General features: G+C 43.0%; 2 protein-coding genes across 2 annotated transcripts; one reads left to right on the forward strand and one right to left on the reverse strand.

Annotated features, from left to right (window-relative positions):
- Window positions 1–1,741: 1,741 nt before the first annotated feature.
- Window positions 1,742–4,398, forward strand: LOC123112964 (beta-glucuronosyltransferase GlcAT14B). Its single transcript, XM_044534073.1, has 4 exons — window positions 1,742–2,481; window positions 3,186–3,261; window positions 3,336–3,451; window positions 3,530–4,398. Exons 1-4 carry the CDS (start codon window positions 1,917–1,919, stop codon window positions 4,045–4,047), a joined length of 1,275 nt encoding a protein of 424 aa, XP_044390008.1. The 5' UTR covers window positions 1,742–1,916; the 3' UTR covers window positions 4,048–4,398.
- A 6,701-nt stretch (window positions 4,399–11,099) lies between these two features.
- Window positions 11,100–12,315, reverse strand: LOC123088600 (E3 ubiquitin-protein ligase SIAH2). Its single transcript, XM_044510822.1, has 2 exons — window positions 12,121–12,315; window positions 11,100–12,030 (listed from the first exon to the last, which is right to left on the reverse strand). Exons 1-2 carry the CDS (start codon window positions 12,241–12,243, stop codon window positions 11,323–11,325), a joined length of 831 nt encoding a protein of 276 aa, XP_044366757.1. The 5' UTR covers window positions 12,244–12,315; the 3' UTR covers window positions 11,100–11,322.
- Between the last annotated feature and the right edge of the window lie 14,012 nt (window positions 12,316–26,327).

A 26,327-nucleotide genomic window follows, 5' to 3' on the forward strand; every position in this document is an offset into this window, starting at 1 on the left:
TAGCTTGCATGTCAACAGAAATAAGATAGTGAGGATCAACTATTTAGGTATTATAGATGGGTACTCCCTCAGTCCGGAAATACTTATCATCAAAATGAATAGAAGGGGATGTATCTAGATGTATATTAGTTCTACATACATGTCTTTTTATCCATTTTGATGACAACTATTTTCCGATGGAGGGAGTATAAATTACTCTCACTTTCATAGTTTGAATGCTCTGCTCGCTTTCTCTTTTTTGCGCCATGGGCGGAACGAGTGTCGTGTTAGCAGCGCACCGCACTTCCATGACACAAATTGCTAAACGGATCGGCCCGTCCAGCCTGGCACGCGTGCTATTCGGCCTATTTCTGACATATTTGGGATTTCCTATTTAGCGCTGCAGGCGCCCGTTAATGTGTATTCTGCTAACGGGCGCCTGCAGCCGCTTTAGCTGGGCTTGGCCCATCTTTTCCTTTTTTTTTCTGCTGTACACCCAAAAAATAGGGAGAGTTCACTGGGATTCGATCCTGCAACTTCGCGGTAGGCAACGCGATGCACTAACCATTCCACCATCTCGTGTTATCTGCTCAGGTAGTGTTTCTTCCGCGTATTCTTCTTAGCTTTTTCCTTTTTTCCATTTCTTTTTTCTTTTTTCGTCCTTTTCTTATTCTAAATGGTTTTTTTCTTCTGTTTTTTATTCTTTGTTCGAACAGGAAAAAAATATCTCCTTCCTCTTTGTTCGATGAACTTTTCAAATCCGTCGACATTTTTCTCAAATATATGAACTTTTTTAAAATTTGATGAACTTATATCAAATTCGATGAACTTCTTTTCAAATCCGTGAACATTCGCTTCATATTGATGAACTTTTTTCAAATTGAATGAACTTTTTTAAATCTGATGAACTTCTTTTCAAATCGGATGAACTTTTTTCAAATTCAATGAACTCTTTTCAAATACGATGAACTTTTTCAAATTCAATGAACCATTTTCAAATCTGATGAACTCTTTTCAAACCCGATGAACTTTTTTCAAAATTGATGTTTTTTTCTTTAAATTTGTGAACTTTTTCAAAATCGGTGAACTAATTTTCAAACTCGATGGACCTTTTTCAATATTGATGAACTTTTTTCACTTTTGCATGAACTTTTTTAAGAATCGATGAACTTTTTTTTAGTTTGTGAACTTTTCTTAAAAAGTGATATAGTTTTTTAAAGTTTGTGAGCCTTTTTCTTCTAAAATGATGAACTTTTGCTGTGAAGTTTATGAACTTTTTCGATTTCACGTTTAAACAAATCTGACTTATTAGTAAATAACGCGGTCACACTTGTTCTTATAAAGTGAACGTTATAGCAAAGCACAAGTCTTCGATTGTTCTAGTGGTTAGCCCAGCTTGAATAACGATGAGGCGTTTCGAGTTCGAATCCTGTCAACAACGATTTTGCGATTTTTCTGGTCTTTTGTTCGCTGCGCTTTTCTTTTGCGGGCCGGCCCAACAAAGAGGTGTAGTGGGCGCCAGCTACCTGTTCGGGCGCTTAAGGCGCCGAACAGGAGCTCCCGACATATTAGGCTGTTTCAAAATAAAATAAAATAAGCAGGCCATGCCATGCCGGCATGCGGGCCTCGCCTAGTAGCCCAAGCACGGCCTGTTTAGCTGTTTGCCGGGCCGTGCACGCGTGCTTTTGGCCCGGCTCGCGTAGCACGGCCCAGATGGCGAGGTCTGGTCCCCCAGTCACTTCTCCGACAACTCCCACCGACACGCCACAAAAAAATCACTAGGTGTGCGACGCGACGCGATGCTCTCGCGGCCTCAAGTCTAAGCACCCCCGACGACGTCGGCGACCTCACCGCCGGCGAGCCGATCCACGCCGCCGCCCCATTTCCCACCTGTGTCGTGCATGTGATCTGGCGCCCTCTCCGGATCCTCTTCTTCCATGGGATTGGGGGGCATGAGAGGCGGCATCGGGGGAGGGGGCGCCGGCTCGGGCGAGAGGTGGAGGTGGATCCTCTTCCTCTCGCTGGTCTCCGTCTCCTTCCTCCTCTCGTTCCTCTTCCTCTTCCTCTCCGCCTACTCCTCCCCGACACGCCTCCGCCTCCCTGGGCTCACCACCGCCCGCGCCGCCGCCGGAGTCCGCCGCGGCCCCGACGCGCTCCCCTGCCTCGCCTACCTCCTCATCGGCGCCCGGGGCGACGGGCACCGCCTCCTACGACTCCTCCTCGCAGTCTACCACCCACGCAACCGCTACATCCTCCACCTCTCCGCCGACGCCTCCCACGAAGAGCGCCGGGACCTTGCTGCTGGGATCGCTGCCGCCGCGCCCGCCGCCGTCTCTTTCGACAACGTCGCTCTTGTGGGCACGCCTACCGCGGGGACACCCGTCGGGTCGTCGGGCCTCGCCGGCACGTTACGCGCGGCTGCTGTCCTGCTCCGCCTCCACCCCGACTGGGACTGGTTCATTACCCTTAACGCCGCCGATTATCCCCTCGTCACCCAGGACGGTACGGCATCCCGATCTGTCTTCGTACTCATGGCTTTCCATGATGGTATCTCATTGACCCGAAATACATTTCGGTCTTTCGTTTCTCAGCAGTACTAGAACCGAAATTAATTTCGGCAGGTACATGTTCATATACATCCTCTAACACGCGTCAAAAAATATACATCTTCTAACTAACATCAAATTGCCGAGTTTTCATGTTGAATTGTGTCACGACCATAGTAACAATGGTTTACAGCTTACCCACCCTGGGAATTTGTTAGGAACCACCTGCCTGTTGTCACGGATGTATTGATTTTTTTAAATCTACACAGATGTAGTGTTATTGCAATTGTCCACAGAATAGAGCTCCATTATTGTCTGTTTAAAAATCAAGGAGTTAAATCCAGGCTCCCGTTATCTCTTGGTTTTGATATATCTGAAGTGGAATAGATAGTGCACATTTCAGAACATGCACTCCTCCTATAGGTCAATTATAAAACTAACCTCAAGTAGTTGTGATGATTCTCATGATATTCATGTGTTAATACTACTAGCTTGTGTCTATTGTGTCGTGCTGGCCTTTGGAGTTTTTCGGTTTTCCAGATGACATTTCCAGTTTCTGTCCCAAACATGATCATATTTTCTGGTTAATTTTGCTAGATTGGCATTGTGCTAGAAGTTTATGCTGATTGTGATACTACCGTACATTTTGTCCTGTTGCAGATTTGATTCATGCCTTGTCGTATGTTCCAAGGGAATTTAACTTCATTGATCACACTAGTGACATTGGACGGAAAGAGTATGGATTGTTTGAACTTGGAGAGAATTTTAGCAGCCAACGGTATCTGTTTTAATAAAACTACTCACTTGCAGATCCGAAAAAGTGCAATCGATGATAGTGGATGCTGGAATATACTTGTCAGGGAGGACCAACTTCTTCCGAGCCACACAGAAACGACCAAGTCCTGATGCTTTCAAGTTCTTCACAGGCATTTATTGTTCTCTGCTCTGATTTAATTTTGTTGGTTTAGATCATTTCCTTATCCATCTTCGTTCCTTCTTACTAGGTTCTCCATGGGTTATTCTGAACCGACGGTTTATAGAGTACTGTGTTCTTGGTTGGGAGAATCTTCCTCGGCTTCTTCTCATGTACTTCAACAATGTAATGCTACCTCAGGAAGGATATTTCCACTCAGTCATATGCAACTCGCTTGACTTCCGTAATTCCACTGTTAACAATGACTTGAGGTACAAGGTGTGGGATGATCCACCTCAGACAGAGCCCCTTTTTCTCACCATGGCACATTATGATAAGATGGTGAACAGTGGACAGCCTTTTGCAAGGCGGTTTCAAGCGAATGGACCGTTGCTGGACAAGATCGATGAGAAACTACTTAAGCGTCCGGGCCATGGGCCTGTTCCTGGTGCCTGGTGCGCAGGAAGGAAGAGCTGGTTCATTGACCCATGTTCCCAGTGGAGCGATGTGAATGTTGTGAAACCTGGTCCTCAAGCCTTGAAGTTGCAGAAATATATCAATCGGACCTTGGAAGAAGCAGATTCTGGCGCAAAATCATGCAGGCTATAGCTGCATTTGATTCCAATAGCCTCACATCCTATGGCTGAAAGCTTCGAGGTTTCCATTCCAGCATCAAGGTTCTCTGCTCTAGTGCTTTGCAGAATAAGCAGCTATTTCCTCCCTTAACTGAAATTAGGACTTCTTGCATATCGAGTGCTCTTTCTAGCCCCCCCCACCCCCCTCTCCCACCCTTAATATCGGCTCCTAAGTTTCAGTTAGGTCTAGGAATCTATATTTGTGGCTCCATCATGATATTGAAGGCATAGAGATGAGAGCATGCTAATTGAACCATATTGGTTGTATTGTATGAGCTGGTCACTTATTGAATGACCTATTTTGGCGCTGAGTTCATATTTGACAGAACTGGAGAGGAAAAAGCAGAACATGTAGTCTGTTACTAGCACTGTGTTCTCATCACTGGAATGAGCTTCTGTCTGTCCATTCTCTTCAGGACTTGCATTTACCTACTCCCTCTGTTTCAGAACATCGGTCCATTTTAATGGAAATTGTCATCTCTGTGAATCATACTAGTTCATATTGCAAGTTCACTAAAATATCAACAGTACCGTGTCTTTAAATTTGTACTTTATGCCACTAGTTGAGTGCACCAAAGGAGGTTAAAAGCTATGCAATTTAACGGTGATGTAATTTTTTTGAGATTCTTGTAGTGGCATATCTACAGTCAAATGTGCTTCTGGGACATACGAGTTTTATCTAGTTCGCTATGACAATCACAAACAATTCCAATAGTAATGATATAAAACTCGCAGACTAAAACATTAATGCTCCTAATAGATTCATGTTAAGGCAACCATTGGTTTATTTTAACAATATAATGTTACCATGTACTACCTCCGTCCCAAAATTCTTGTCTTAGATTTATCTAGATACGGATGTATTTAACACTAAAACATGAATAGATACATCACTAAAACATGAATAGATACATCCGTATGTAGACAAATCTAAGACAAAAATTTTGGGACGGAGGGAGTATCGTGGTTGACTACATGATCATCACAAAAGGTTGGGACAGTACTGAGGCTGTGACATCGTCGCATACCAAAAAAGCAAATCACTTAGGTCAATCAACATCCTAACAGATTCATCTTGTTAGTGTAACCATCATCGATCTACTTGATGGTTTAATTTACAGCATAATTATGTAATGTCAAAATTATTTTTGATCTCTGGTTTAAGGCAAAAAAATAGGTTAAATGCTTGTGTATATCTATACACACTAAATCAACAAGCGGTAATGTGACATTTGTAATCGGCGTAAGATCGAGTGACATTGGTATTGAGATTTTTGCAGTTGACCTATCATAAAAAATCTGATATTAATGATATGGAATTCGTGAGACTACAATATACTGTTCCCAATATAGATATGTTTTGCAACCATCATCGACTTCGTTAATGACTTACTATAATCATGGTTGACTACTATATGACTATCACAAATACTTAATGACTTATTACATCATGGTTGACCATATAACTATCACAAATCATTCATGCAGTACTACACCAAACTCGTTATCATTGTATACCAAAAAAGGGAAATCCTAACTATTAATGCGATCAACACCCATCAAGTACTTGATGGATTAATTTTGCGACATAATACTACCCCATGAGGTTCTAGAAATGGCAATTATAGTAGTTAACTATGACTGTCACAAATGTTGGCATGACGTGTCAAGACTATGGCATCACTAACAATAATGATCGAACATGCTCGAGACTAGAACATCACCTCACACTAGTGAAATAACAAGCTTTGGGACCTTGTCATTAGTGCATTCCAAACACAATTCCTAACAGATCAGTTCAACCAACATACTAATTAACAACAGATTCGTGTATTGGAATTACAATCATTTGTCCGCCAATGGTTTACTAGCTATTACCATGCCGGGAAATACCATAAATCCTACTCTCTCCGTCTCATAATATAAGACGTTATTACATCCAATATGTGAAAGGGACAGAGGGAGTTGTTGCGAATAGACAACTATATCGCAAATGATTCCACCAGCAGTTGTGAGATTGCGACATCATATGGAGGAGTTTTTCTAAGCTCACGTATGTCACCCCCTATCCATTTTAGATAATAATGTCATTACCAAAAAATCTAGAAAAAAACAGGACATTGTAGTCCTAAAGTTGTATTGGCCTGTGAAACTTTTAGGTTGATAAGTTTTGCCATTTGTGAGAAACAAGCGAGGATAATGTTATTTTTGTATGTGCCACACACTATTTGTTTTTTCCCCTGTGAGATTGCATAATGTAGTACTCCCTCTGTCTGAAATTATAAGATGTGTTACCGTTCATCAAGACAAAAATCTTACCAACACGTACTGCTTTATTGTGTGGGCTATGTGGCAGATAATTATTAGAAAATACTTCAAGACACATAGACGGTTGTCCTGACAAACAGAAAACACCCTATACTTGACGCGACTCACGACATTATCGGCCCGGCCTCGCAGACGGCAAGGAGTCCGTCGTGCCAGAAGGCACGAGCACGCACATCAGACGGCGTGGAGCCCATCGCAACACGCATGGGGCCGGCCTCACAGATCATACAACGTGGAGCCCGCCACGCCAAAAGACACGTGTGTGCACGTCAAACAATGTGAAGCCCATCGCAGTACGCATGGGGCCGGCTCACGGATAATACGTCGTGGACCCGCCATGCAAGAAGGCACGGACGCGTACGTTTCAACTTCAGAATTCTCAAAAATTAATGACAGTAAAATCATGTCCAACTTTTGCAGGTGTACCAAATATGGGACTCGATCGCAACTTTCGCCCTAAGAGAACATATTCATCTATTGCAACATAGATATAGCATAACAGACGCTGGTTTTCAACAAAAACCATTTGTAACAGATGAGTATATGATTCTATAAACACCACAAACATTCCAAATCTAGTGACATGCCAAGAAATACCATATATCCTAGTTGAATAGACGACTATATCGCAAATGGTTCCACCAGCAGTTGCGAGACTGCGACATCATATGGAGGAGGTTTTCTAAGTTCACGTATGTGACCCCTATCCACTTTTAAATATTCATGTCATACCAAAATTATAGGAAAAGAAACAACACATTGTAGTACTAAAGTTGTGTTGGTCTGTGAAACTTTCACGTTGATATGTTTTGCCATTTGTGAGAAACAAGAGAGGATATTGTCCTTTTTGTATGTGCCACACACTATTTGGTTTTTTCACCCGTGAGATTGTGTAATGTTGCACCCACTTTGTTTTAAATTATATGATGTGTTAGCTTTCATTAAGACAAAGATCCTACCAACACGTACTCCTTTATTTTGCGGGCTACATGACATATCATTATCAGAAAATACTTCTAAAAACATACCTAATGAAATAAATTCAAGGCACATAAACCCTGTATTTATAAAGAAAATGATTATCTTAATAAACAAAATAGACCCTATACTTGAGAGAGAGAGAGGACTATATCCTTGATTTTTCTGAGACTTTTTTGTTAAAATTATGGGATACACTACACGCGGACATCGCTACGCTACGGTGCGACTCACACATAGCATGAAACATGATAAGCATGGCATGAGTTGGGCCAGCCTTGCAGATCAGACGGCTAGGAGCCCGTCGTGCCAGAAGGCACAGACACACACATCAGATGGCATGGAGCCTGTCACAGCACGCTAGGGCCAGCCAGAAGGGACATGCGCGCACTTCAAATGGCAACGAGCCAGTTGCAACACGTGTGGGCCGGCCTCGCAGATCATACGGCGTGGAGCACGCATCGCCAAAAGGCATGGGCGCGCACGTCAAACGGCGTGAAACCCGTCGACGCATGGGCCCGTCCTCACGGATAATACGGCGTGGAGACCGCCATGCCAGAAGGCACAGACGGGTACGTTTCAACTTCAGAATTCTCAAAAATTAATAACAATAAAATCACGTCCAAATTCTGCGGGTGCACCAAATATCGAAACTCGATAGCAACTTTCGCCCTAAAAGAACATATTCATCTATTGCAACATAGATATAGCATAACACACGCTGGTTTTCAACGAAAACCATTTGTAATAGATTTTTTAGAAAAGGAGGTTAAACCCCCCGGTCTCTGCATCAATCGATGCATGCGGCTATCTTTATTAATTATTTCACAAAGGTTGACAAAAACATACATCAATCCACACGAAGCCATCACTCACACCTACAAACTCGATAATGTGGAGTGCTCTCACTTCTTATATCTAAAACCGGTGTCGTCGCTGATCCATCCACATAACGTATCGAGACCAACAGTCGGTGCAGCCTACCTAAGCGCACGCCACATGCATACGTTTAGAAGCCGCCATCATCATCGGACCGCTGACCCATCTTCAGGAGAGAGATCTGCATCATCATTGCCAGTCCGGACATCCATCGTCGCCACAACGGTGTCACCGCCCTGCGCTCGTCTGTCCAGACGCGAAGACTCTGGAATATCCGTCGTGCGTAACACCTGCCAACTAGGAATGACTCAGCGTAGCACCTGTCACCCAGGCATGACTTGACAGCTCCATTGAAGCTCCGTGCAAGACGAAGCCGCTCCACCTCCTGCCTCTTTCTTCCAGCGCTGCTCCATAAATGATGCTCCGAAGAGAGAAACGACACCGTAGTACCGCCATTGTCCGATCTAGAAGACCAGATCCTAGGGTTTCCCCCGAAGCAGCACGAGTGGGTCGACAACAGTTACATGACGATGCCTTCATCAAGGTAACGACGCAAAACGCCGTCATTGCCCGCCAACGGCTCGGTTTTCACCGGCAACTATGTCTCCCGACTCGTACCCAGGACTAGATGATGAATCTCGAGATCCGACCACCCAGCCGCAGGCCGGCCACCTCTGACGGAAGAGATGACCACCAGCGCCGGCTGCACCGGTCAGAACAGGTCTAACCGGAGGTGCCGCCGACGCGACCACCAGGCCCTCCACGCCGCCGCCGCCGATCCAAAGGCAGATGGCGCACCGCCGCCGCCGCCGTCCGCAGTGCCGCCGCCGCCCAAACAGGGTAGGCCGCCGAGCCCGCAACCCGCGCCGCCTCCGACGCCGCCGCGCCACAGCCATCGCCGTCGCCAACATTGCCACCACAGCCGCCATTAGGACACCGACCGACCGCCACACCGCCGTAGTCCAGATCTGGACCGTCATGAACTAGATCGGCGCCGTCGAAGTCCAGATCGGGTTCACACCCTCGAGCCAGGGCGCCCTCCTTCACCCTATGACCCGTGAGAGGGAGGAGTGCCTCAGCCGCCGCCGTCGCACGCACAGGCTATGCTCGGCGCTGACCACCGCGGCGACAGTGGGGAGGAAGAGGAAGGAGCGGTGACCCGACGGCTAGGGTTGGAGCCCCCGGTCACCCGCGCGGGGGGCGACGGAAGGGAGGGGAAAATTATTCTGATTGTATGAACACCACAAACATTCCAAAAATTGTGACATACCAAGAAATACCACATATCCTAGTTGAATAGACGACTACTCCCTCCGTCCGGAAATATTTGTCTTTATCCATTTCTCCGACAAGTATTTCCGGACGGAGGGAGTATATCGCAAATGGTTCCGCCAGCAGTTGTGAGACTGTGACATCATATGGAGGAGTTTTTCTAAGTTCACGTATGTGCAGTGGCGTATCTAGGGGGTGGACAGGGTGGTCCATGGACCACCCTGGAATTTCCCCATAATATATATAGCATAGAGAAAAATATATTTTTATAATAAATAAATATATTTATGTGAATATTTTGCATTGGTGGACCACCCTGGCATGTTGGGCTAGCTACGCCACTGCGTATGTGACCCCTATCCATTTTTAGATATTCATGTCATACAAAAAAGTATAGGAAAAGAAACAGGACATTATAGTACTAAAGTTGTGTTGGCCTGTGAAACTTTCACGTTGACATGTTTTGCCATTTGTGAAAAACGAGAGGATGTTGTTCTTTTTGTACGTGCCATACACTATTTGGTATTTTCACCCGCAAGACTGTAATGTTGTACTCCTCTGTTTTAAATTATAATACGAAACTGCTTTGCGCACGACGCCTGTGTGGCCGATTCATGCACGATTCAAAACCAGACGATGTCCTGCAGTTTATTCCCACAAACCAACGGCTTGATTAACTACATCGTCCACAAATCGTGCACATGTGTCGTGTGTATAGCTGCGCCCATTATAATATGTGTTACCTTTCAGTAAGACAAAGAACCTACCAACACGTACTCTATTTTGCGGGCTACGTGACAGATAATTATCAGAAAATACTTCTAAAAACATACCTAATGAAATAAATTCAAGGCACATAAACCCCGTATTCATACAGAAAATGATTGCCTTAACAGACAAAATAGACCCTATACTTTGATGTGACACACACAAGAGAGTGAGAGGACTATATCCTTAATTTATCTGAGATTTTTTGTTAAAATTATGGGATGTACTACACGCAAACCTACGACGCAAAACACACGCAGCATGAAACACGATAATCATGACATGAGTTAGGCCAGCCTCGCAGATCAGACGGCAAGGAGCCCGTCGCGCCAGAAGGCACAGGCACACATGTCACAGCATGCTAGGGGCCAGCCTCGCAGATCATACAGTGTAGAGACCGCCACGCCAAAAGGGACAGACGCGCACGTCAGATGGTAACGAGCCAGTCGCAACACGTGTGGGGCCAGCCTCACAGATCATAAGGCGTGGAGCCCGCCGTTCCAAAAGGCACGGGCGCACACGTCAAACGGCGTGAAACCCGCCGCAGCATGCATGGGGCCGGCCTCACGGATAATACGGCGTGGAGCCAGCCACACCAGAAGACACATACGCGTACGTTTCACATTCAGAATTCTCAAATTAATAACAATAAAATCATGTCCAAATTTTGCGGGTGTACCAAATATGGGGACTCGATCGCAACTTTCGCCCTAAGAGAACATATTCATCTATTGCAACATAGATATAGCAAAACAGACTATTGTTTTCAATGTAAAACATTTGTAATAGACGAGCATATGATTGTATGAACACCACAAACATTCCAACTATAGTGACATAACATGCTCAAGTACAAACATCCAACTATAGTGACATAACATGCTCAAGTATAAAGAGTATATAACATCTAACCGCATCATACTACATTTTCGGCAGATGTGTAAGATAACAAACCAAACACCCAACATATTTCATATCAATCAAATATAGCACAAACAATGTCACCTGCTGCAACCTCCCGGGATCAGTTGATGATAATCCTGAGCGTCACCTCGACGGTGTCCTCGTTGTCCTCCAGGTCGGCGGAGCGGAACACGTGAGCCTGGAAGCAGTCCTCGGGGTCGGGCAGCCCGCTGGAGAGATCGGTGCACGTCACGCCGGCCTTGGTTGTCTGGTAGTAGCACTGAACCGGCGGCTTGTCATCGTCACCGTCGAGGATGTTGCGCGAGTAGGAGAGGCTGAGGCGGCACTGCGCCTCCTTCTCCCAGAAGGCGGCGCCGGGACGTAGGCAGAACGCGAAGACCGTGCGGCCGAATGTCTGCTGGATCATCTCCAGCACGAGCAGATACCGTCCGGGGAATTCCAGGCGGTCTTGCTCGGAGGCGCCGCCGATGCAGTCGACGGCGACGATGTTGAAGCCGTCCTGCAGGCGGACGGCGATGCTGTCCCCGGAGGACACCCCGGCGTGGACCGGCCAGTCGTGAGCGCTGACGAAGTGGTAGAGGAGCGCGGCCGTGCTGTCGACGAAGCCGCAGGCGTCGCCTGGGCAGCGGCACGGCCCGCGGAGCGCGCCGCTGCGGTCGCGGGTCTCGTAGTAGAGCGGCCAGACGTCGCGGCCGAGGTTCCGGCGAGAGCCGAGGCGGGCGGCCTTGGCGCTGCAGACGTGGCACGTCCCCACCGCCAGCCCGAGCATGTCGCGGCAGGGCGAGCAGATCAGGTGCCCAGCTTCGCACTGCAAAGCAAATCGATCGAAATCAGCACGGCCTAGATTGCTTCCGGTTGATTAGATTGGATTGGGTAAATATTGCATGCGTGTACGTACCATGAAGATCGGCGGCGCCTCGAGTGGGAGGAAGCAGATGCCGCAGTCGAGGGGCTCCTCGACGTCTTCCTCCTCCGCGTCCGCCATCGCCTCCTCGACGTCGTGGGTCCACGGCGGCACCATTGCCTTTTTTACTTGGCCGGCTAGGGTATAAAGTCGAACAAGGGTCTCCGATAGTATCCTGGTATATATACTTATACCATTCATCCTGTCACGCTCCCCCCTCTCGATTTCCTTGCGGTCTTTATGGGGGGGAGCGCTGGTGGGCCTCACCGGTTTGCCGTGGGCCGGGCGTTTACCGGGGGTGACGTCCTGCGACCTCCACTATTTCCGGCCTACAGTTTTTACATGTTTTTTTTTTGACAATTACAGTTTTTACATGGTGAATTTGGAGAGTTGCTATGTTTCTCCTTTATTTTCCGTGTTATTGTTTTTGAGATAGCTCATCATTCATGCCAAATGATTCTTTTCCTTGTTCTTTTTCATTCATATAAGGCATGCTCATATTCCTAGATCATTAATTTGACAAAACGAATTATATAATACAAAAAATATATCATTAGAAAGCTTATTTCGAATTTAAATTCAATGGCATACTTTTCGTGGCATATAACTCGTGTTGCACCGACCTAATTGACGATCTTAGAATACTTGTGGGTCTTATCAACCGAAAGAGAGCGAGTAATGTCGTGTTGTTAATGTGATGCCAAATTAAGGATTGAGGGTCAGCTCATTTTCAAGGCTATCGTTCACGCCACTGAAAGAACATATGTCACGTCAGTTGGAGGTCAATATCTGAGGCTTCTAGTTTTTCTGACTCTTGAACACATTATTCATGTTCGTTTCCAACTTTAGGTGCTCTTAATTATCCCCGAGAAGCTGAACTCATTAATTTTCTCCTCACCGTCCCCGCCTAGTATCCTCGGGCATGCTTCGTGCGTCTAGTGTCCTCCCCTCCACTTTGGTATATGATAGACCTCTGCCTCGATAGACATTAACTCTTCCTTCCCTTATAGTATGGCTCTCCCTTATCTATTCACTGCAAATATGTGCGATTATCAGTGACGAAAACCTCAGTGACGGGAAAAAACGTCGGCAAAGATTATTTTTCATGACGGGAATTGTCACTTGTTGATTTCCTCCCGGGGCAACCCCTAGCCAACTTTGGGGACATTCTGGCCTGATTTTAGGCGATGCTTTCGGCTGTCACATTTCATTTCCATTTTTTGTGATGGTTAATTGTAAGCGTGAAATGATAGAGGGGTTAGCTGAAGGGATTTTTTTCAAAAAAATAGGCTAATGGGTTCAAATGTGTGTTCTTAGATTTTGCTTGCCATGTCAGGATTTTAGACATATTCAAGTCACATTTATTTTCCTTATGACTTGAGTTCCTCAAAATGAAATCCAGTTATTCCTTTTCGTATATGCTCACGTTGATTATGTCAATCCTTTGGTCTAACATTTCTATACTGCTTCAGTATTTAACTGTTGCGCATCACTGTCATTTCTCTAGGAAACATCCAACTTCCTTAACACAACATAAAATGGTGCTTGCCACTATATACCAAAATCTCATGACAGAAGCATATAACATTAAAAACTACTTAACAATACTTAATTAGTGTAGGCGTACAACATAACAACATGATGTTCGATGGCACATCTTTAAACGGACATCTTGTCTTTACAATGCATAATCAGTTTTGACATACAACAAATATCTGGTACATCAACACGACATTACAAAAAGTATCTCACATCACAAGAAGGAATGGCGGAGCATGAACAGGAAGTACTGCAGCAGGGCAAAACTACTCTTCATCCGATATTTCAAATTAAACGGATTGGACAAGCATGGGTGTGATAAACAGAAGAATCTCATCACCTCCATGGTGGATTGTAACAACCCCAACCAAAAAACCCTACCTAAGGACCGATTTTAAATATTTATTTGATATTTGTGTGAGTTGGTTTTGTATTATTTTCACATCAACTTGAATTTTTGTTCACTTTTGGTAAGTCACTTGACAACTTTCCAAAATCTCCAACACACTTTCAACTTCTCTCTTAAAGAGCATTTGGAAATTTGAGCTGCAAATTAAATGTTTTGTTTTCCCTCTTAAATTACATTTAGTGTGTAGGGACACCGCCTAAAATTTGAGCCAATTTGGAGTTCAGTTGAATTGGGTTTCAAATTCAAATAATTTGAAATTATTCAAACTTGTTTGAATTTAAACTTTCCTAAAAATCCCCAAACAACTTTTTAAATTAACGACATCATTAAGCTTCCACAGAAATAACTTCATCTCATTTTTATCCCTTCCAAAACTGCCCCTACATTTCTCTTTCTCTCTTCTTTTCTGGAAATAGGAAATAGGGCAAAAGGGCCTTTTCTAGAGAGGAAGCCCATGCGCGCCAACCCACAACCCCCCTCCCTTTTCCTTTTGCAGCCACATACCCGCTTACCCCTTCACTCACCCATGACTTGTCCCTGTGGGGGTTCTCCTATCAGCTAGGAGGGGCAAACCCACACTCACCTTTTCTCGTACCTTGCCCTTTCTTACTCTAGCTCGCACATGGCCACCCGAGCACAGCCGTGCATGCACATCTCACCCTTCTCCCTTATCCCCTCACTAACGTGCCAGAAGTATCCATAACCTCTCCTCTTTCTTTCCCCTCTCCCACAAAAACCTCAGATCCCCTCTAGATCGAGTTCCATCCAGGTGACTATTGGGAAACGTAGCAGAAAATAAAAAAAATCTCCCTACAATAACTTAGGAACACTATGAAGATGTGATGAATGGTTTGGATCAGATCATTACTGACTCCAAGTTGCAGCGGAAGAAGACGAGTCAGTGTACAACGTACTTGGATTCCCTCGAACCATAGATGAACGATCCCATGAACCGCACACGTACAGTCCCTCGAACGAAAGACCAAAAACACGACCTCTCTATGAGTTGCAAGCGCACGGTCTTCACGGTCTGACAGCGCTTCGCCGTTCAGAACTAATCATTGTCAGGGAATTAGAGGAAGGAGATTAGAACCACGCTGGGCTTGTAATTATGAGGATTAGAGGATCTAGGTCAAGCTCTAATTGATCAACTAGGACCAACTAGAACTAGAACTACAGAACTAGAGGAGGCTCCAAAAACTTGTGTGTTCAAAAGGTGCAAAAGCCTCTAGTATATATAGGTTGGAGGGAGAGGAGGCGGTGCCACACAAGGAGGGAGGAGTCCCTCCCCCACTCCAATTCGGCCTCCCCAAGTAGAAAGGGGGTGCCTCCCTATTGGGCCCTTGTGGCCCAATTCTCCTTCCACCATTTGGCCTTTGAAGGCCCGTTGATATTTCCTTATATGTGAAATCCTCCTAGCTATTAGTAGAGCCTTTTATTATTAATTTAACATCTCCAGAAAAAGTTTCCACCCATATATTATTTATCGATAATACCGGTATTGCATGATAAACTCCGACTCCCTTTTGGTGACCCCAAAACGCTTTCAGTTTCTCTCGAAACTATTTCAAATATTAACAAAACTATTTCACAAATAAATCCTAATTACTCCCATCCTACTAACACTTAGTAGATCATGATTACCTTAATCTTGTGACCCTATAGGTTCGGTAAAACATAGACATGAACAAAACCCCTTTGTTCAATGATCGATAGTGGAACCGTGGACGCCCATATCGATCCCTATGAGTACACAAATGACATTCGAGTGTACCTTTGGTTATCATATGTTATTCCCTTTGATTCATGATACCTTACAAAACCCGAGGTGAGATGTATCGTATCCTCTTGAGTCATACACATGGTCACTATACCGATCTCCTCATTACTGATGACCCACAAGTATAGGGGATCAATCATAGTCCTTTCGATAAGTAATAGTGTTGAACCCAACGAGGAGCAGAAGGAAATGACAAGAGGTTTTCAACAAGGTATTCTCTGCAAGAACTGAAATTATAGGTAACAGATAGTTTGATAACAAGGTATTTCGTAACAAGTAATAAGTAGCAACGACAGCAAAGGTGCAGCAAGGTAGCTCAATCCTTTTTATAGCAAAGGACATGTCGGAACATTCTCTTATAGTAAGCAAAGCGTTCTTGAGAACACATGGAAATTATCATCTAGTCACTTTTGTCATGTTTATTTGATTTGCGTTCGCTACTTTGATAATTTGATATGTGGGTGGACCGGTGCTTGGGTGCTGTGCTTACTTGAACAAGCCTCCCACTTGTGATTATCCCCTCTCGTAAGCATCCACAACTACAAAAGAAGAATTAAGATATATCTAACCATAACATGAAACATATGGATCCAAATCAGCCACTTACGGAATGTCGCATAAACTGAGGTTTAAGCTTCTGTCACTCTAGCAACCCATCATCTAATTACTACTCCACAGGGCCTTCGTATGGTGAGGTGTCATGTAGTCAATGTTGATACATCTCCGTCGTATCTACTTTTCCAAACACTTTTGCTCTTGTTTCAGACTCTAATTTGCATGATTTGAATGGAACTAACCCAGACTAATGGTTGTTTCAGCAGAATTGCCATGATGTTATTTTTTGCAGAAATAGAAGTTCTCATATTGAGCTAAAAATTTATGAAGAATTATTTCAGGATATATAAAAAATATTGGCGGAAGAAAATACCATATGGGGGCCACCAGGGCGCCACAAGCCCAGGGGCACACCACCCCCAGGGCGCGCCCTGTGATATGTCTCCGTCGTATCTATAATTTTTGATTGTTCCATGCCAATATTACAAAACTTTCACATACTTGTGGCAACAATATATATGATTTATTGGAGTAACATATTGACCAAGTGCCCAGTGCCAGTTCCTATTTGTTGCATGTTTTTAGATTCGCGAAATATCCATATCAAACAAAGTCCAAATGCGATAAAAATTTATGGAGATTTATATATGTGAATTTTTGGAAGAAGAATCAATGCAAGACAGTGCTTGAGGGGCCCACAACCCATCAGGGCGCACCGTAGTGGGTAGTGAGCGCCTCGTAGGTCGGTTGGCCCCCTTCTTTCGCCGCAAGAAAGCGAGTATCTGAAAAAAAACGTGTTGAAATTTCAGCCCGATCGGAGTTACGGATCTCCGGGAATTTAAGAAACGGTTTTCAGCCACAAAACAGGAAGGCAAAAATAGAAGAGAACAGAGAGAGAGAGAGAGAGAGAGAAAGAGAGAGAGATAGATAGATAGATAGATAGATAGATAGATAGATAGAGAGAGAGCCAATCTCGGAGGGGTTCTCGCCCCTCCGAGTGCCATGGAGGCCAAGGTCTAGAGGGGGAAACTCCTCCCATCTAGGGGGTGGACAAGAAAGAAGGAGGGGGGCTCTCTCCCCCTCTCTCCCAGTGGCATCGAGCGCCACCGGGGCAGTCATCATGACGACGATCTACAACAACAACTTCGCCGCAGTCAACACCAACTCTCTCCCCCTCTATGCAGCGGTGTAACACCTCTATCCCTGCTGTAATCTCTACTTAAACATGGTGCTTAATGCTATTATCCAATGATGTCTTGCCATCCTATGATGTTTGAGTAGTTTCGTTTTGTCTTATGGGTTGATTGATGATAGTGATTGATTTGAGTTGTATGTTTTATTTTGGTGCTGTCCTATGGTGCCTTCCATGTCGAGCAAGCGTGAGGGATTCCTGCTGTAGGACGTTGCAATATGTTCATGATTCACTTATGGTGGGTGGCTAGAGTGATAGAAGCTTATTCCCAAGTAAGGGGGTTGTTGCGTATGGGAGTAAAGAGGACTTGATACTTAATGCTATGGTTGGGTTTTAGCTTAATGATCTTTGGTAGTTGCAGATGCTTTCTAGAGTTCCAATCATAAGTGCATATGATCCAAGTATGGAAAGTATGTTAGCTCATGCCTCTCCCTCATATAAAATTGCAATAATGATCACCGGTCTAGTTATTGATTGCCTAGGGACAAATATCTTTCTTGTGTTACAAAAACCTTTCTACTAAACAGCTAACTTTTATTATCTTACAAATTACTCGTAGTTTTATTCTTACCAAGTACATCTATTTTTATTCATGCACAATTATCCTCACACCTATACAACTGTTTCATACTTGTTCTAGGTAAAGCGAACGTTAAAGTGTGCGTAGAGTTGTATCGGTGGTCGATAGAACTTGAGGGAATATTGATTCTACCTTTAGATCCTTGTTGGGTTTGACACTATTATTTATCCAAAAAATCTACAATTGATCCCCTATACTTGTGGGTTATCAAGTCCTTTTTCTAGCGCCGTTTTCCGAGGAGCAATAGCGTGGGGTTGATATTCTCGTGTGCGCTTGTTTGCTTTATCACTAAGTAGATTTTTTTGTGCTCTTGTTTTCTATCTTTAGTTGTGGGTAGGAAATGTAAAATACCAAAAAATTAGTTGTACCTACTAAACCAATGGTTGAAGTACACCCAAAATCTATCACACTGCTGAAGCTTTCTACTTGGATCATCTTCGATCCCTATGTGCTCGTGTTGAAAACCCGAATTGTTTACTTGAAGGAAAATCATTAAATGAGCATGCTTATTTTTGCAACACCGCTTATCTCAAAGTGGGAAACTTTTATGTCATCATATTAATAATTTGTATTGCTATGCTTTGAATTTATGTGAAATAGATGATTTTACTTGTTGTTCAGAAGACCCTAAAAACACCTTTCTTTCCAATGTGAGTTTAAGGATAATGGAATCTTATCTTCTTATGCCAAGGGTGTTTATAATTACTATGATACTGAACAAATTGAAGAATTAGTTGCTTTTAAGGGTGCCTATGAAATTGCTTCTTTAATTGAAAAGTATGATATTAATCTTCACAAATCTGAAATTTTTGCCATACTTAAGTATTGTTATGAAAACTATGCTTATAATGCTTATGTTAAGCCATATATTGAGGACTCCTCCGCTGTCCAAGAGGAGACTAATATTTTGCACGAATCTATGGAAGAAGAAATTGATGACACTGTGAGCTCATTAGATGAAATAGATGATGAGGAGAGCGAAGAACAAAAGGAGGAAGAGCAGATTAGCTACCCATGCCCACCTTCTAATGAGAGCGAATTATCTACTTGTGCCCACCTTCATGCTTACCGAAGGATGAATGCTATGATGATTGCTATGATCCCATTGATTCATTTGAAATATCCCTTTTTGATGAACTTGATGCTTGCTATGCTTGTGGCCAAGATGCCAATATGAATGATGCTTATGGAGATGAACTTGCTATAGTTCCTTATGTTAAACATGAAATTGTTGCTATTTCACCCACACATGATAGCCCTATTGTCTTTTTGAATTCTCCCAACTACACTATATCGGAGAAATTTGCGCTTCTTAAGGATTATATAGATGGGTTGCGTTTTACCATTACACATGATGATTTTGATGAATATAATATGCATGTGCTTGCTGCTACTACTTGCAGTTATTATAAGAGAGGAACCACATCTTCACCTCTCTATGTTTCCAATACAATAAAATTGCAAGAAATTACTTATGCTATGATTGGCCCTTACTTGATGTGCGTGAATTGTTCTTTTATGACATGTCGATGCATAGGAAGAGAGTTAGACTTCATCATTGCATGATATATATTGCTTTATGATCACTACTAAATTACAATCATTGTTGATTAAAATTGGCTTTGATATACCTTGGGATCCGGGTGGATCGATTACTTGAACACTTTATGCCTAGCTTAATGGCTTTAGAGAAAGCGCTGCCAAGGAGACAACCCCGAAGTTTTAGAGAGTCATTTTATTCTGTTGTGTGCTTTTATAAAGTTTAAAACAAAAAATATAGAGGCAAATTTATTTATTTTTTCAAAAAGAGAAGTGATTGGAAGGTTATGCATTGGAGAAGTGAGGGTCGACCTTGAACACTTGTGTTCATGCTCATGGAAACAATGTAGAACTTTTCATGGAAGTTTCTCACAAAAATAGTTACACCCTTCTACAAATCTGTCGTATTATATAAATAGTGTGCCAAGATTTGCCTTTAGGATGATTAGATTGCTTGTTTGGTATGTGTGGTGCAAAAAAAAGAAACTTTTGCTGTAGTGCGTGAATTTACAGTTTTTACTGGAACATGCAAAATTATGAAATTGTTTATTTTGTCTTTTTTCTGAATTTTTGGAGATACAGAAGTATAGTCAGTATTCAGACTGCTACAGACTATTCTGTTTTGGACAGATTCTATTTTTGATGCATTATTTTGCTTGTTTTGATGGAACTATGGATTGTATTGGTGGGTATAAGCCATGGAGAAGTTATAATATAGTAGGTATAATGCAAAAATAAAATATAAATGGGTTTGCAACGGTACTTAAAGTAGTGATTTTTTTACTATGCTAACGGATCTCATGGAGGTTTTATTAAGTTTTGTGTGGATGAAATGTTCGAAGATCAAGGAGGTCTCGATATGAGGGTAGTGAGGAGAGGCAAGAGTTCAAGCTTTGGGATGACCAAGGCACCTCAAGTAAATATTCAAGGAGACTCAAGCGTCTAAGCTTGGGGATGCCCCGGAAGGCATCCCATCTTTCTTCAACAAGTATCGGTATGTCTCGGTTTTTGTTTTGTTCTCATGATATGCATAAATCTTGGAGCATTGTGTGCTTTTTATTTTTATTTAGTAATGCACCATGCTGTTATGAGATAGTCCTTCATTTATAGAATTCTCTATGCACTTCACTTATATCTTTTGAGTATGGCTTTATAGAATGCTTCACGTGCTTCACTTATATCATTTGAAGTTTGGATTGCCTGTTTCTCTACATATGGAAAACCATTATTTGTAGAATGCCGATTCATCCATTTTGCATCATGTTTTTATGTTGATATTTATTGCATCATGGACTGTTATTATACTTTATGATGCAATTCTTATGCCTTTCCTCTCTTATTTTGCAAGATTCACATAAAGAGGGAGAATGCTGACAGCTGGAATTCTGGACCAGAAAGGAGCAAATTTGAGATTCCTATTCTGCAAAACTCTAAATGTCCTGAAACTTTAGGGAGAACTTTTTTGGAATATATAAAAATATTGGGGAAGAAGTACCAGGAGGGGACCCACCAGGTGGCCACAAGCCTGGGGGGCGTTCCGTACCCTCCAGGGCGCGCCCCTGAGCTTGTCAGCCCCCTAGCCTGCGCCCGGTGCCCATCTTCTACTATATGAAGGGTTTTGACCTAGAAGAAAAAAAATCAAGAAATGCTTTTGAGATGAAGCACCGCCATCTCGAGGCGGAACCTGGGTAGGAGCACTTTTGCTCTCCCGTAGAGCGATTCCATCAGGGAAACTTCCCTCCGGGAGGGGGAAATCGAAGCCATCGTCATCACCAATGATTCTCTCATCATGGAGGACCAATATTCATCAACATATTCACCAGCACCATCTCATCTTAAACCCTAGTTCATCTCTTGTATTCAATCTTTGTCTCAAAACCTCAGATTGGTACCTGTGGGTTGCTAGCAGTGTTGATTACTCCTTGTAGTTGATGCTAGTTGGTTTATTTGGTGAAAGACCATATTTTCATATCCTTAATGATATTTAATACCCCTCTGATCATGAACATGAACATGCTTTGTGAGTAGTTACTTTTGTTCCTGAGGACATGTGAGAAGTCTTGTTATAAGTAATCATGTGAATTTTATATTCGTTCGATATTTTGGTGAGATGTATGTTGTGTTTCCTCTAGTGGTGTTATGTGAATGTCGACTACATGATACTTTACCATATTTGGGCCTAGGGGAAGGCATTGGGAAGTAGCAAGTAGATGATGGGTTGCGAGAGTGACAAAAACTTAAACCGTAGTTTATGCGTTGCTTCGTAAGGGGCTGATTTGGATCCACATGTTTAATGCTATGGTTAGATTTATCTTAATTCTCTTCACATAGTTGCGGATGCTTGCGAGGGGGGTTAATCATAAGTGGGAGGCTTGTCCAAGTAAGTACAACACCCAAGCACCGGTCCACCCACATACTAAATTATAAAAGTAGCGAACACGAATCATATGAGCATGATGAAAACTGACTTGACGATAATTTCCATGTGTCCTCGAGAGCGCTTTGCTTTATATAGGCGTTTGTTCAGGCTCGTCCTTTGCTATAAAAAGGATTGGGATACCTTGTTGCACTTTTTTTACACTTGTTACTTGTTACCCATTACGAATTATCTTGCTACCAAACTATCTGTTACCGATAATTTCAGTGCTTGCAGAAAATACCTTGCTAAAAACCGTTTGTCATTTCCTTCTGCTCCTCGTTGGGTTCGACACCCTTACTTATCGAAAGGACTACGATTGATCCCCTATACTTGTGGGTCATCAAGACTCTTTTCAGTTGCCGTTACCGGGGATATGAAGTGCATTTGGTGAGTGGAATTTTGTAAGGAAAAATTTATATTACGTGCTAAAATTTACTATCAGTTGTCACTATGGAAAATAATCCTTTCAGGGGCTTGTTCGGGGTATCTTCACCTCGACCGGAAGCACAAAGAGTTGCTCATCAAGCTACTGCACCTACTAAAAATAATTATTATGAAATTCCTTCGGGTATGATAGAGAAACTGCTAGCTAATCCTTATGCAGGAGATGGAACATTACATCCTGATATGCACCTAATCTTTGTGGATGAAGTTTGTGGATTATTTAAGCATGCAGGTTTACCCAGAGATGAAGTCAAGAAGAAGGAATTCCCTTTATCTTTGAACGGTTCAAGTTTGCTTTATTTTTGTTGATCTCCCTAAGGAGAAGTGGTTTAAGTATCACCCCTACTAAAGTAAAAGTACAAGAACCCACTAAAGCTAAATAAGAAGTTATTACTTATAATGTTGATCCAGTTGTGTCTACCGCTTATATTGAAAAGCCACCTTTCATCGTTAGGATAAAAGAACACTCTAGGGTTTCAACTGTGGTTAACAAAAGTTATATAAGAACACCTGCACCCTCTAAACAAATTAAATTTGAACGTAATGTTGCTATGATTAAAGATTGCTTGGTTGAAAATATAGATGGGCGTGTTATTTATTTCTGCGATGAGCTACTAGAATTTCTAAACCCGATGATAAAGATAAGAATAGACATGTTGTTGGCATGCCTGTTTTATCTATTAGAATAGGAGATCATTGTTATCATGGCTTATGTGATTTGGGTGCTAGTGTCAATGCTAATATTTTTACTCTATATCAAGAAATTATGAATGATATTGCACCTGCTGAGATACAAGACATTGATGTTACTATTAAACTTGCGAATAGAGACACTATTTCACCCCATGGGATTGTTAGAGATGTTTGATACATCTCCAATGTATCTATAATTTTTATTGTTCCATGCGATTATATTATCCATCTTGGATGTTTTATATGCATTATTATGCTATTTTACATGATTTTGGGACTAACCTATTAACCTGGTGCACAGTGTTAGTTGGAGTTTTTTCCTCGTTTTTGCCTTACAGAAAATCAATACCAAATGGAGTCCAAATGGAACAAAACTTTTTGGTGATTTTTCTTGGACCACAATACACCTTGGAAGCTTTGGGAGGAGGCCAGAAGGGCCACGAGATGGCCACAAGCTCAGGGGGCGCGCCCTCCAAGCTTGTGGGCCCCCCGTGTCTCTTCTAACCCTAACCTTTCTTCTCTAAGTACCGAAATATTCCCCGAAGACCAGAGGGCACACCAAAAATACTTTTCTGCTGCCACAAGCTTCTGTTCTCGTGAGATCCCATCTCGGGGCCTTTTTCTGCACTCCGTCGGAGGGGATTCGATCATGGAGGGCTTCTACACCTTTCTGTCCTTCCGCTGATATGTGAGTAGTTTACCACAGACCTACGGGTCCATAGCTAGTAGCTAGATGGCTTCTTCTCTCTCTTCGTTCTTCAATACAACGTTCTCCTCGATGTTCTTGGAGATCTATTCAATGTAATCTTCTTTTGCGGTGTGTTTGCTGAGATCCAATGAATTGTGGGTTTATGATCAGATTATCTATGAATATTATTTGAGTATTCTCTGAACTCTTTTATGCATAATTTCTATAGCTTTGTATTTCTATCTGATCTACTGATTTGGTTTGGCCAACTATATTGATTTTTCTTGCAATGGGAGAAGTTCTTTGTAATGGGTTCAAATTTTGCGGTGCTCAATCCTAATGATAGAAAGGGACATGACACGTATTTGTATTGTCTCCATTAAGGATAAAAAGATGGGGTTTATTCATATTGATTGGATCAATTCCTCTACATCATGTCATCTTTCTTAACGCGTTACTCCGTTCTTGTTAACTTAATACACTAGATGCATGCTGGATAGCAGTCGTTGTGTGGAGTAATAGTAGTAGATGCAGGCAGGAGTCAGTTTACTTGTCACGGACGTGATTCCTAGATACATGATCATTGCCTTGGATATCATCATGATTATTCGCTTTTCTATCGATTGCTCAATAGTAATTTGTTTACCCACCATATGCTTTCTTTCAAGAGAGAAGCCTTTGGTGAAAACTATGGACCCTGGTTGTAGGAGTCCTAGACTAAGGGGTCCTTGAGCCGTCGACCCTTCGGAAATGGGCTGGACTAATGGGCCGCTATGGGGCCAAGCCGGAGCATGGACCCGTGACCGGACATGAGATCTTAGGAGTCGTGGTGTGCCCTCCAAGTCAGGATTAGCATGATCTTTCTTTCGTTGTAACCAATCACTTGTAACTGTAACCCTACTGGTGTCTATATAAACCAGAGGGTTTAGGGGCTTTAGGGCTAGAGCTACATTCATCACCTCATACCTTAGGGTTTAGCTTGCTTGATCTTGAGATAGATCTACTATGTAACCATACCATACATCAAATACAATCAAGCAGGACATAAGGTTTTACCTCTTCGAGAGGGCCCAAACCTGGGTAAATACCATGTTCATCGTCCCTTTCTTCCCATCGATCCTAGATCCACAACTCGGGACACCCTACCCGAGATCCGCCGGTTTTGACACCGATATTGGTACTTTCGTTGATAGTTCCACTGTTGGGTTGCCATAAGGATCAATGGCTCGCCCAATCATTGGAGAAGGCATTAGCTCCGGGGACCTCTTTGTCCGTGATACGTCCATATTGCATCATGTTTACCTACTGTTATTTATGTTGTTTTATTGCATAATAATGCTTTTTGGAGTAATTCTAATGCCTTTTCTCTCATAATATGCAAGGTTCACACAAAGAGGGAGAATTTCGGCAGTTGGAAATTTGGACATGAAAAAGCTACATTAGGCTACCTATTCTGCACAACTCCAAATGAGCTAAAACTTCACAAGGATATTTTATGGAATAAATGAGAATTATTGGAGCAAATAAGTACTAGAGGGGGCCCACCAGGTGGCCACAACCCACCAGGGCGCGCCAGGGAGCCCAGGCGCGCCCTGGTGGGTTGTGCTCCCCTCGGCCCACCTCCGGTGCCCCTCTTCTGGTATATAAGTCATTTTGACCTAAAAAAATAAGGAGAGGACTTTCGGGACGAAGCACCGCCGTCTCGAGGCGGAACTTGGGCAGGAGCACTTTTGCCCTCCAGCCGAGCGATTCCGCTAGGGAACTTCCCTGCCGGAGGGGGAAATCATTGTCATCATCATCACCAACAACTCTCCCATCTTGGGGAGTGCAATCTCCATCAACATCTTCAACAGCACCATCTCCTCTCAAACCCTAGTTCATCTTTTGTGTTCAATCTTTGTACCGGAACTATAGATTGGTGCTTGTGGGTGACTAGTAGTGTTGATTACATCTTGTAGTTGATTACTATATGGTTTATTTGGTGGAAGATTATATGTTCAGATCCATTATTCTATTTAATACCCCTCTGATCTTGAGAATGATAATCATTTTTGAGTAGTCACTTTTGTTCTTGAGGTACGGGGGAAATCATGTTGCAAGTAATCATGTGAACTTGACATGTGTTCGATATTTTGATGATATGTATGTTGTGCTTCCCTTAGTGGTGTCATGTGAACGTCGACTACATGACACTTCACCATATTTGGGCCTAAGGGAATCACAACATACATTGTGGAGTAGTTATTAGATGATGGGTTGCGAGAGTGACAGAAGCTTAAACCCTAGTTATGCGCTATTCCATAAGGGACCGATTGGATCCAAAAGTTTAATGCTATGGTTAGAATTTATTCTTAATACTTTTC

This window comes from Triticum aestivum, chromosome 1B, assembly GCF_018294505.1.
Source record: "Triticum aestivum cultivar Chinese Spring chromosome 1B, IWGSC CS RefSeq v2.1, whole genome shotgun sequence".
NCBI classification, from domain to species: Eukaryota; Viridiplantae; Streptophyta; class Magnoliopsida; order Poales; family Poaceae; genus Triticum; species Triticum aestivum.